At 35.3% G+C, this 13,618-nt stretch overlaps 1 protein-coding gene across 2 annotated transcripts in view; it reads right to left on the bottom strand.

Moving 5' to 3' along the window:
* Nucleotides 1-13,618, bottom strand: part of LOC135639467 (exocyst complex component SEC5B-like) — a 28,868-nt gene that overhangs the window by 1,971 nt on the left and 13,279 nt on the right. The window contains exons 9-20 of one of the 2 annotated variants that reach the window (XM_065153233.1): nt 13,364-13,501; nt 12,379-12,552; nt 11,894-12,049; nt 9,822-9,948; nt 9,534-9,744; nt 7,252-7,367; nt 6,922-7,162; nt 3,735-3,828; nt 3,262-3,339; nt 3,098-3,154; nt 2,251-2,400; nt 1,942-2,151 (exon numbers count right to left, since the gene is read on the bottom strand). In XM_065153233.1, the coding sequence (XP_065009305.1) occupies nt 1,942-2,151; nt 2,251-2,400; nt 3,098-3,154; nt 3,262-3,339; nt 3,735-3,828; nt 6,922-7,162; nt 7,252-7,367; nt 9,534-9,744; nt 9,822-9,948; nt 11,894-12,049; nt 12,379-12,552; nt 13,364-13,501 (1,752 nt within the window). Of the gene's footprint in view, nt 1-1,941; nt 2,152-2,250; nt 2,401-3,097; nt 3,155-3,261; nt 3,343-3,734; nt 3,829-6,921; nt 7,163-7,251; nt 7,368-9,533; nt 9,745-9,821; nt 9,949-11,893; nt 12,050-12,378; nt 12,553-13,363; nt 13,502-13,618 lie in introns of both variants that reach the window. The other variant, XM_065153232.1, reaches the window with a different exon arrangement.

Here is a 13,618-nt window from a genome sequence, read left to right as displayed (position 1 = left end):
ATATCTGCAGTTCTGCACAATTACTTTTATATTTCCTTTTCAATCAATTGGTACTTGGCATCCCATTTGACCATATTGCTTTAGTCTCATGAGAGTAATGTCTTCGTTAATCTCTTGGATCTCATGAGCAGCACTACCATTGCCAATCCCAAAACCGGATGAAAAGGTAAAGGATTGCATTAGGTAATTAACAGCCAGTACAACTCTGTTAGATGACATGAACATGGATCTTAACCTTAAAAAGAAAGGAAGAGGAAAGTCTAAACAACTTTCTCAGAAACTATAAATAAAAATTAAAATGCTCTTAATTTTATTAAAAAATGCTCAATAGCAACTAAAGATCGATGCAGCAATCCTCAAATTGTTGAGCCATTATAACTTTGTTAGTGTTGTGGTGGTGGTGGAAGTATTAGCTTCTAAAATTTGTGTGAAAAATCCTATAGGTTTTTCTGTCGTAAAATCAGCAAGCACCGAAAAGTAAAAGAAAATCCTATATATAACTTCTAGTGCGAATTTTTTATGACCTCACCGGTTTCAAGAATATTCATACAATGTTTAGATAATTTGAGCACTCTCTCTGCAACTCCACCTATATTATTTAACATGGATACCAATATGCTTTTCGTCATTTCAGGAAGTATTTTCTTATCTAAAGAACTTGAAAATACACTATTTAGCCAAGTTAAGTTCACTTCCCATACACTTCTACTGAATACCTACCTTCACAAGTAATCTTATCTCTCATAGTCTCCTTTGGTGAAATCATATAATTACTTTCTAAATCCAAAACTAGGTTAGTATGAACTTTATTAAATAAGTCCTAGAAGTCATTACATCTTTCCTAAGGCCAGTATCTTTTGCAAAATGATATTTACCTTTTTGCATATCTATTATTACTCAAAAACTCCAATCTTCCTTTACTTCATCAAGATAATGAGAAATTCAAGTTGTTCATCTTTAGTTTGTTCTGTAAATGTTGAAGCCTTTCAAGATTTTCACCAATCTTATTTTTACTAATATGATCTCTGCAATAATTTCCTTTTGAAAAACAATCACACTACTTCCAACTCTTAGCAGTGTGTCTGTTTTCTAAAGAAATATTATCTTCAATATTCTCATCATTCTTACTTTTCTAATATGATATTTTCATTAATTCAATGGTAGTGGCTTTTAGAGTCTCCAAGAATTTATTATTGATCCTTTTTTAAAATAATTAGTCATTACTGTGAATACAGTGTTAGTATCATTTCTTTCAAGTTCCATACACCATCAAGTTACATTCTACTAAATTGCTTTCATATTATTTTGACTTTCTAACAACAAGTTCAGAATTATTATTTACTTTTTCCTTTTTCTTCCATTAACTAATTTATATGTCAAATCCCATAATTGTATGTTCTATAGTAAGGCTTTTCCAAATAAAATTTCCATTTGTGGAACAAGCATTAACCTATAAAGCATATGTACTCAACCTATAAAGCATATATATATATATATATATATATATATATATATATATATATATATATATATATATATATCCTCAACCGTGTTGGGTACTTGAAAACAAATTAGCACACATGTATCAAGTACATGTACGTTAACTTACATTGATATGTACACATGTATACGTCTATCTTTTGGAACGTTTTCATAAAGCGATGATCATAGACTAGCTAGATCCTAGATAATACATCTTAACATATGAAGATATAGTAACATATACAAACTATATCTTATCAATTATAGTATGCACTCGGTGCCATGTCCTACATCTCAATATTTCCCACATCTCCGTGTTCATGTGAATGCATCATATGTATTTTGCTGGAAACTAGCAAAGCACAAGTTGTATAAGGATTTTATTAGTGATGCAGAGGTAAAGTTTATGTGCTATTCTCTGTTCCAAAGATAAATATAACATATAAGAAGAGAACATACAAGCAAGTCATCTGGGGAAACAGTCGACTGCCTGTCTTCGACCATGGCATCTTCACTCCCACGAGTTGACCTGCGTTGGTGCCCAGGATTTTCAGAAGGCTCAGTTGCACTCTCACAAGCTTTCTCTAAAAGCAATCCTTGCAACCTCTTCAAAGCTTCATGTGCTTGAGGTGAGAAGTATGTGTTCAGAACAGTCTCAAAATATTCAAGCTGCAAAAATGATATAGCTATAAGAAAGAATATCTAGCAATTTAGCCATTATAGTTACAAACAAATATCATTTCATTAAACAGAAGTGGTGTCATTTACCTCAAGCATGAGTTGACAGAAACCATTTGTATCCAGCACCTTTAAATCTTTATTTTTATGTTCATCGAAAAGACTGATAAAAGTGTCAATCAAGCCTTCCACCAAAATGCCTAAAATCTTCTCCAACAAAGGTTTAGCACCAAAAAATACCTGCAATTAAATATTTGCTGAATGAGATTCTTTCAACTAATATAAATTTAACAAATCTAAGCATCATCACAGAAATCTTAGAAATTCAAAGTATAATCTGCTTAAGTTGAAGCCTACACCACAAACAAGTACGTACAAATGGCAAGATCAAGAGAACAGGGTGGTGCATTCTTCTTTAATATTCAAGCATAAGCCTCAACCATCAATGTAATATTCTTTTTATCCAAGGCCAAATGTTTTGGTAAAGATGGTTAAAGGTTGCTACATTATGTATACATATGAACCAACATCCGTTGTTTGATAAGTGTGCCACTCATCATAACTGACTTGCAAGAATAGGAATTGAAGTTCAAATAGAAAAGAAAAGATGAAAATGAATGGAAGATCTATATCAGTTGAGAATTATAATGTGACTAATACTAGGGAAACCATCTCCAAGACATCAATAAAGAAAATAAACTTCAAGAATTTCATAAGCTATCAGATATGTCATACACCTCAAAGTAAAAGAGGCTCAGTGTTCCAAAGCTTTAGCACTATAAATGTTCTGTTCTTTTATTTTGGATTTAACTGTAAAATTATTGTTCAACCAAGGATGCTATTATAGGAATTCAACAGAATTATAATATAATTGCCTAAAGGACAGAAGTAATCCAACCACATTAAATTTAAACTAGACTGTAATACTGTGCAACACCTCTGCATGCACGCCCACAAGAATGTGCAGTAGATCAATAGTTGCATCTCGTATACCCTGCCATAGAAAGCACCCATAAGATGTTTCATTTTCAATAGGGGAAACAACTTTATCATATTGACTTATTTAATTGATAAACAAGTCAACCACTCAACATCATATACCTTGACAGAAGGTGCTCCTCCCCACTGGATGCCAGAATTTAGAAGATAGATCTGAGCAGCATCTCTAATCAAATCTGACTGCTTGATTGGAAAAAATAAATGTCACAAACACTAAGGCGAGACACAAGAAGCTAGTAAAATTAAGAGAAATAATTGCAAACTTAATTAAAGTGACTTACCAAGAAACTTAAAATAAGAACATTCTAGCATACATATTTGTTCATGGAGTACTTGAAAGTACAAATTGCACCACCAAGACTTAACAACCTAAGAGCTGCATTTGTCTTTTAGCCAAACTATATAAACTTTTTAACTGTTGTCTGATTTTCTATTTCATGATTGTACATCCATCAAGTGATATAGATCATTTAACATTCAGAATAAACAGAAAAATGCAACCAAAGCAGAAAACATAAAATTTTTAATGATAACCTTCTTTTTCTTTGATGAAAAAAAAAATGGAAGATAAGTACCTTAGCACATGTATATTGGCCAAGGACTTTCTCTTCAAGTGCAGAAAAAGATGTTACAAGGTCTCGCATGTCAGCCTTTTGTTCGTCTTTATCCCTGGAAAATTGTTAGATAATCAAATAGTAAGACAGTGAAATGAAACAACTATGATGAGATTCAAACCAATAACCTTAGAGCACTAACTAGCTAAAAGTGTTATATGTTCTGGCCAAAAATGCCAATTAAAATTTTGTAGGGGGAGCGAATCTCTCATTTTGAAAACTATTCTACAAGGGAACAAAACAGAACTGGAAAAGGACTTATTTAGAGAGTAAATAAAAACACAATGGAATCAGAATGAATATTTGAAAGGATAGAAGTCCTGACCTTAGCTTTCAGGTTGAATTAACTCAAATAGAAAGGTGATTGAGATCATAACAAATAGCAACAGCATAGTGCCTCCTACCATCAGCTTGTGCAAATGGCAACAGATAAGTATGAGGAGTTTTAAGCAAAGTTTCTAATTTCATCTGGTTTGGTATAGTTCAGCCGTTATTTACTGGTCCAACCAGTGACCGAGATGTGGACCACTTAAAACCGGGCAATCCAATCCGGTCAGCTAAAAACTGGTTTTCTTTTTTATGTGTGATGCTCCAAGGCTTATGCGAGAGCCTCCTCTCCACCGCCACTGTCCATGCGCTAATCGTCCTCTGCTGTCCATGCATTCACCACTTCCTGCTGCCCAAGCACCCGCTATAGTACACCGTACATCTCTTCCTCCATTCCCTCCTCTTCTTCCTTCCTTCTTCCTCCTCCCCCTATCTCCCATAGCAGTACTTCAGTATGTTCTGGCATATCATCTGTCGGTACATTGGAACCGACTAGTCCAGCCATGGACCGATATGGGTCCAAAAAATAAAATTGAAGTCCCTGGTTTCAAATATGTTTTTTGTATATGATGTTGAATAAATTGGTGCTAGTTATTTTGTTACATGGACCTGGGAATGAACCTAAACATATGCAGTTATCTTATTCCTCAATTATCTAAAAATTCCTCTTCTTCACTTTGTCTCAGTATCACAAGTGCTAACTCATGGTTCATAGCTAGATTTTGAAGCCAAAAACCAAACTGCTCAAAGGATCAGTTGCACATACAGACTAAATTTCCATCAGTTTAACATAAAAATACATGTTATGTAACAATAGTTAATTTAAGCATGCAAACTACGAAATGATATTATGACCCAAAAATCTTTTCTCCACTCCTGATCTATACATCTTGATTCTCCAAACTGCCACAAGACAATGTTATAGGGCAAGTTAACCAACTTACAACGGCACTAGTCAATCATAATGTTAGGCTCATCTAGCAATGAATATCTTAGCCACAAAAAAAATATTAACTGCTTACAAACCCCCTATGGTGTATAGTTGTTACACAAGGATTGTTTCTGTAACTTTTTGGAACTTCAATTGGAAAATAGTACTTAAACCTGCAATAAAATTTCCATTCATCATTTAAGAAATTAAAGTACTGTTGACAGGACCAACCTTAAATATCATCTGTCGAGATTGCTTTAACTATTTAGGAACTTCTACTATGTATGATGTGTCTTTTCTTTTCCTAACCAACTAGAGTAGATTGTTTCAACTTTCTTGTATAACAGAAAAAAAAAACCCTTAATGGTTGTTACTTTTCACGACAAAAAATTGGATCATATCAGGAAAAGGCTTGCTTACTATCTCTTTTATAACTCTCCAGATTAATACAAGCACCACATGTTTTTACTCTTTTATTATTGTACATCACAACAACATAATTAGGACAGGCTACACTTTTTTGAACCCGCCAGCCAACTTGAATATGTCAGATTTGAATGACTAAAATGCTTCCGTTGAAATTGAACCAGCAAAGTTCAAACTAAACATGGTGGGGGTCCTTCAGGTTTACTTTCTGAATAGATAAACGTGAAATCTGATTACTAGAGAGAAATTGAAATTGTAGGTTTTACAGGTTTTCTATTTCCTTTAACACAAATGTTGTCGACCTTGTTATCATATATGCTTAATAGGTAAACTCTTTTCAATCCTAAAGCATAGATCCTCTGGTCATCAATACCTTGCTGTCATCATTATAACCTGCTCTACCTTCTAAAGGTATTCTTATTGCTACTGTCAACGGCAACTTTTAATATGATAAAATAACATTTAATTGGGTTAACTAAATCTGCTGACCCAAACAGTTGGAAAAATCAAGGGTTTTGTTGTTGTTGGCTAAATTGAATCCAATTGTGACTGAGATTTCCAAATCTAATCATTAATGGATCAAGTTCACTTCAGCTTAAGCATATTTCATGTCAATCCTAAAACAACCCAATCCAGTCCACATAGATCACCGCCCCTAATTATGATGCTTCCATGCAATACTTAAATTATAATTTTCTACCTTTCTACTGACATTACATTAATACCTTGGGTGCAGGCTTATTGTCCTTGGTTCTGTATGCAAAAACTGCAAGTTAAATTTATCAAGAAGAATACTGCAAATTGTGAGTTGGATTAGAGATACGTGCACCTAATGCTAAAATACATAAGAAATTTCCGAAATATAACAATCAGATCAGCTTACGTTTATGCTTCTGATTCATGAAAAAAGCCCTAAAAATAATGATAGCATCGCGGACATCATGGTCCAAAATTTGAACACCCATGTCCAAGAAACATTACTGGGTAACTTAGAGAAGAACAACAATGATATCTTGAGACATTCTCAACATGCTTGATATAGGTTGAAAATAATTAGCCTGAAAATTAAAGATTTGGATTGTGTTTGTTGTTCACGTACAGTTTCAAACCCGCAAAAAGAGGACAGGTGAGCAAGGCATACTTGTGTGGGAGCAATGCAAAATGGGGTCAAAAAGATCCTATTTCAAGTTCTTAGTAACATATATACCATTATATACCATTGTTTCTTTGCAAGAATTCTTCTCCTACGACTTTAAAGTTCAAACTACACACTTGAAATAACTGCTGTCAAAACCGTGCAAGGTGCATCCAATCCTAAGGTCATAGCTATATCAATTGTGAGGTTTTCTGTGCCTACTTTCCATTAATTCAAAAGATACAAAGAATGTGGAAGGAAAACCATAATGTGGGTTATTTTGAGGATATTACTCCACAAAAGAGATGACAGCAAAGTTGATAGTGTACCTGTACTGCAGCCATATGTGCTTGTACCTACTATACAAACCATGGGAAAGTTCATCTTTACAATATCCAATGTTACTCAAAACTATTAATAGCTTTTTGTGGAAATCAGAAGCAGCAGCACGCCCACCATACAGAATAGATGAATCTTTCTCGAGACTATGCAGATATCCATTTTGCAAATGACTATTTTTTTTGCTTGATCTCTTCTGAGAAAGTTCAGTACCAATTCGTTCAAGACAACCTGAAACATTTGCACAATGGGAAAAAAACACATGATGATAATTCACAAACAAGATCTGAGCTACTATAAAGTGTAGTGGTCTAGCATACCTGCAAAATCCAAGAAAGAGTTAAGAAATGCAAGTCTAACCGATTCTTGAATTTCCTGAATATGTTCAAAGACGTACTGGTACTTAGTTGTTTCGTTCCTCAGACTCTGAACCATGCTAGAAGAGAAATAAATAAACTTTAGGATATAATATAATGAAAAAAATTAAACTATGTTAAAGAAACTGATGGTTACTGAATATCAATTTCAGCATCTTTTTCCCTTAATAACCAGGAAAATACTTCTCAAATTTATACACTAAGTAATAAACATACAAACCCATCAAAAATAGCATCTGCAAGTAGCCAATCAATATTAAGCTATAGTGAACGTCAGATTCCGAGCTTGCTGTCGGTTAAGTTTACTGTGGTGGACTTACCAATCGGTTAGCCAATCAATATTAAGCTACAGTGAGAGTTAGATTCTGGTACTCATCATACTTTTTAAAATTTTCTTCTCTTCTTCTACCTATGATGTTTCTCCTTCCCACTCCCTGCTATGTCGTCACCTCACCACTGCTGATTCTCCTCCTTTGCTGCTCATCTTCATCGCTGCATCATGCCGCAGCTCACGGTATTGAACTTATATTTGTTTATCTTTGAGATAGATTCTTGCATTTTAGCTCACATTCATCTGTGCGTTGTTAATTTAAGCTTGATTTTAGCATGCAATCTATCTTTGTGAGCTTTCAGTGTAAAATTTGCATGTAAATTCTCTCATACTATAAATACAAAAGGTTATCTCTGACACTAAGATTGTAAAGAGAGTGAAAAGGTCATCCTAAGCCTGCAAATGGAAGTTGTAAAGAGATCAATAGTGCCAAATTAATTCAGTCTTGTCAAATTTCTGAATCATGCTAACCAAAAAACATATGATCTGCCATGGTTTCATCATGTATTAATGGGTACAATATGTAACCAGTAATTATAAGAGAAACTAGTCAAGATTTAAAACTAGTCAAGTATGGGATCATATGGTCCAGAACCAGTCAACTTTTCTAATATTTTTAAGCTGATACAGCCGGTATGGTATGAAACTAGTCAAGATTTAAAAGCTTGTCCGTCACCATAATAGAGAAAATTAGTCAATCATAGCATTTGATACCATGGCGATGCTACTAGAAAAATGCATATCATGTGAGAAAATTATCTTTTGTAAGTGGATCATGACATATTGATGTATGTTGCTAATGTGTACTGTGCTATGATCTGCTTTCAAGGTATAGCTTGGCATGACATAATTATTGGGCCTTGGTCTTGATAAGCATATCATGTGTTGATTAGGAAAGATTGTAACAACTAGAATAGTCCGCATCCGAAGTGAAGAATTATTGTGATCGTTTATAAGGTTTACTATTATCAATTTGGGCTGACGCAATTTAAATTACATGGTTTTAGCCCCTATTAAGTAATGGAGTCAGTAGTGGAGCTAAATCATGGAAAGCACAAAAATAATTCATGTACTTGACTTTAGGTGCATCAATGTGGAAAGATTTATTCAAAAGTACATTTATACAATATTACCATTAGCCCAACATTGTTATTCCTCCAAGTTCTATTTTAAGATGTCCTTCAACTGATAAATTTGACATCAAATAAACAAAGATTCAAAGCTTCAAGCCTATTCACATGAGCCTATAAGCTTATGCCATGATAAAACACAAATACTGGATCCTATAAGAGAAAATCATATGTTATGATCTCCATTCATTCAGACCGGTATGTACTGGATGGTATTTTCCGGTTCGGAGGTGAATGAAGATGTAGTAAGTCTTCTGAATCAACATTACCACTCGATTCAAGCCCCATTTTTATTTATTTTTTATTAGGTTACCCCTGCTGACCTCTCTCTTGATTTCTATTCTAGCATTTGCCCCCCTCGCACTGCTCGTCCCTCCCCTCTGCTCGTGGCATTCATATATAGCCCACTGCTTGTGCTACCTGCCGCTGCCGATACACCTGGTGCTCCTCTCCTCCTCCCCCACTATAGCCACCTCCTCCCCTCTTACTTCTTGCCCCCTTCCTCCTCGTCCGTGCACACACACACACCCCTCCCCCTCCCAACCCCCTTTGGTACCATGATACGTACCAACATACCACGTGTTAATATGTCGGTGCATACTAGACTCATGCCAGCCCACCCATAGACCAGTAAGGATCCGATACCCAAGATGGCAAACCTTGATGATAACAAAATTCATACTCAAAATCAGCCAGCAAAAACTGTCATTTTTATAAAATTGGAAGAAGTTACAGGTATCACACATAGAAGAGAAAGAACTCACATATCAATCTGATCCATAGCTGATATTGTCATCGCTTGAAATGCAAGGGGCAAGTAAGAAATTGCATAAGGAGATCTGTTACGCTCTAGAGTAGTCAAAGGAGTCCATGTTTCATCTTTGGAAATCTCCTTGGTTGTTGCCCTCATCCATGAGCAGAGCCTCAGAATATATATCTTTGTGATCTCAAAATAAAGGGCGTGCAAAGCTTCGACTGGAAGGGTCAGGAAAATACACTTAAGAATAATTTTAATAATTCAACAAGAAAATTCTAATGGAAATTTTTGTTACCAGCAGATGAAGGAGCAGACTCTTTGCTCTCCAGTGTCTGGCATGCTTTAGCGATCTCTTTTATAGCATCACTCATATATGGTCGTAGAATGTTTGATTCATCAAAATCTCGGAAAGTACTTTGGACCTGTCAAAAATATTAGCTCAGCTATTAATCATTTCCAGAATTTGTCATATATAAATCAAAATGAAAAGATAACAGTAAAACAAAGTATGATAGAACATAGCCACATGTGCGGGCGCACACATACACACACATACATATACATATATGTATGTCACAAACTCGACAGTTGACTTCTAGTAGATGTGGGAATCCCCCCCCCCCCCTCCACTGCAAGGATCACATCCGCATAGATAATCCTCCATTTATTTGCCCCAGTGGAATCAAGTTATTAACATCGACCGCCACCCCCTATCATCTTCTCTCCCTCATATGCTTCCTCTTTTCTTCCCTACCTCTTGTTTCAGCCCTCTCTTCATTGGTGCTCCACCACCGCCAAATGTCCTCTCTTCCCCTTTATTTCTCCTCCCTCTTCTTCAATCCTGTTCTCCATATTCCAGCACCCTCAACCACCACAAAGATAATCAGGGAGAAGGGTGCTAACAAGTCAAATGTAGAAGATGATTGTTTCGATGATGGCAATTCAACGTAAAAATGTGGCAAGGGCATTCGACGTAAGAGAAAGTGAGAAATAAGGACCACTAGACAACAAAGAAGACTAAAGATGAGTGCAAAAACATCCAAGTTCAAGGCCCTAAAAAACTGAAAGCAGGAAGTTGATTCTAACGAAACAAAAAAGATGAAGGGCTAAAATCAAGTAATGGAGAAGACAAGAACATGGACGATATTGATGGTGATGTGACGGACCTTTATGATCATAAGAGCTCTCAGATTGATAGATGCTTAAATTTTGTTTGTTTTGTTATTTAAATATGAACTAATTATCATGATGATTGAGTGCTCTATTAATGTATAGAAACATGTAATTTGGTATTTTGGTGGTAATCTTCTTGCATACATAATGATATAAAACCCATGGTTTGATTGAAATTCTTGTTTTCATGACTATCTTTATCCATATAATTTTTACAATATAAGCACCTCAGACAACAAGAAATCTTGGCACTTTACAGAGCTTAGTTCTTTTCAGAACACTAATGAATAGTCATTTAAAAACCTCAAGATGCCTATGCTAAGCTCACATGGACTACCACACATCAAGTAGCATCCTATACATCAAAACGCATATGGAATCTTAGCCAACTGGAAAAGCAGGGATCAAGGATAATAACCGCAAGATAGCCATTTTTAAGAATCAGAACAACAAGAAATTAAAAACTACATATGAAATAAGTACTGCCAGATAGCCATCTTTACGGCTTTGTTTTTGTTGTACATGAAATAAGTACTGAGGCAACTAATCTTAATGGTGTTACATATAAACAAACATGTTTGTGGTATGCTAGAGATAGCATTAGTTGAGAATGAAATAAGACAAGATGTTTAAGATTGCTTGGAGATGTTCCATGAAGACAATTTTAAAAGAAGTCTAGAAGAGTCAGCAATGCTGTGTGAAGCAAAGAAAACCAAAGAAGACCAACAAAAGAAAATAGTAAAAGAATCAAGTCTTCAGAATAATCGAGTGTTGTCCTAAATAGTGAAAAAACAATCCATCTGGTCACATATAAAGAATTGGCATAATTGAGCAGCCTTTGCTTAAATTATTCAGCAAGAAATTATACTGTTAGCAAGTGACAACAACAAGAACAAGAAAAACTATTTTATTCACCATGAAAACATATTCTTCCACACAAACAAAAAGTAAAAGTTGTATTGAAGAAATTAATATGAAAAAGAGCCAGTTTCTTAAACAGGTAGAATAAGAACCAAATTATGTAGCCGCCTACAGAAACTTGAATTCCACATACACGATAAAATATTTAGGAAAATGCTCTATAACAAAGTAACAAGGATACCCTTTGTAATCCAGCATCCATTTACAATTTTCAAACTAATGCATGAATGAGATTTCCAGAGATGCAAATAAAGATGTCAGCTGTTACTATACCTTCGCCTCAAATGCAGTTATAGTACCCTGAATCATGGCTGCAACTTCTTCAAGAGTATGAGTGGAATACTTGATCTCACCAACTTTTTCCTCATTCTTACTCAAGGCAGGCTTAGCATTTGTCTCTGAATCAAGAAGCACACCACCAGTGGTTACCTGTAAAGATTTTCATATCTATGTGGATCAGGAAGGTTCATTCCTATCTTATAAATACAAACACATATAAATTTGCAAAATCGATGACTGTGGCTCAGTATCCCCAATCCCAACAGGGAAAAGATGAAAGATGAAGGCACATCCCTTGAAACACAAAGCCATTAATGTCTTTCTCAATAACAAGATACTATAGGGTAAAACCTAACAAAAGTGTTAAACAAAAAACATGCTCATAGATGTAATTTTCTTAAAACAGTTCCACCATTGCAGAATATTTCAACCATTTAGAACTATTACAGAAGGAAAAGATGAATGATACATAAACATACCTTTGCAAATTTTCCACTGAAAACAGATAAAGATAATCTCCAAAATGCCGGTATATGATGGATGAGTACAGAATTTAACATATGGATGTACCTTCCTCTTAAAGCATCCACTTCTTCCACGTCTGGATGCATGTCTACCTCAGGAGAGTCATCCAAGGGTGACTCTGTGTCTAGCTGAGTAAAACATAATATACAAGTAAAAAGAAAGTCAAAATATAAGCGCAATAGAAGAATAAACAAGTAATTACAACAATAATATGGAAAAATTAAAGCAACTCCAAAAACTAACTAGAATCTGTGCTTGCATTATACACAAAGAATGTTTAATTTATCACAATCCTATCTGAGGTTCACAATTTCATGTACTGGTCAGCGTCCGACTCATACCATACCAGCCCATAACAAGTTTCAAAAAAAGCCTAAAAAAGGCTGAAAAAACAAAAGAACTGCTTGGTACACGGCTATTCCATCCTATACAGGTAGTACAGGCATTGAACCAGGTGTACCAGCCAATACAGGCCCTATGTTGGGTGCTTACAAGTATGTTGTCAGACTGATAAACACCACCAATACCAAACCATACTCGGCAGCGGAACCGCAAACCATGATCTTCTCCTCAATCATATTCGTGAAACATCATACATAAATTTTAAAAGAAGTCATTGATTGTACCATAGATGTTGCAAGCATGGTTTGCAATACTGTACCATACCGCTCAGTATGGGCGGTACATACCGGTCCGATAGAGGACTGGTATGGATGGTACATCAGTACACCTTAGTGTACCATGTGTCAGGACACTCGGGACAACTTGGTACAGTTCGATACGTACCGTACTGACAGCTGATCAGTACACCGGTATGATACGGTATTCAAAACCTTGGTTGCAAGTACATAATAGCTATTTCAAGTTTTGATAGTTCATAATCCACTATACGAGTAGCAAGAAATCCTTCTGGACCTAGAATGTCAACCGTATTCTTACCAGTTTATTGGAGTCTTCCTGAAGTTGCCTCCATCTTGCATCAGATTTGACTTTCTCTCGAATCTCATTATGCAAAATTTCCATCTGACCCTCATGATTTAGAGTGCACTTTTCAAGCAAACTTCGAATCCTCCGATTCTAGCAAAAGATATAAAACTCAGGAGCCTTACCATAACATAAGCCAAGAATTAACTTAGCATGAGCATGAAACTGCAAAGAAAACAAATCAGATGTGTCTGAATTTTTCTAAAAGAA

The sequence above is a fragment of the Musa acuminata genome, chromosome BXJ3-6, assembly GCF_036884655.1.
Source record: "Musa acuminata AAA Group cultivar baxijiao chromosome BXJ3-6, Cavendish_Baxijiao_AAA, whole genome shotgun sequence".
In the NCBI taxonomy this organism is placed as follows: Eukaryota; Viridiplantae; Streptophyta; class Magnoliopsida; order Zingiberales; family Musaceae; genus Musa; species Musa acuminata.
This window is presented reverse-complemented; position numbering and strand designations above follow the sequence as displayed.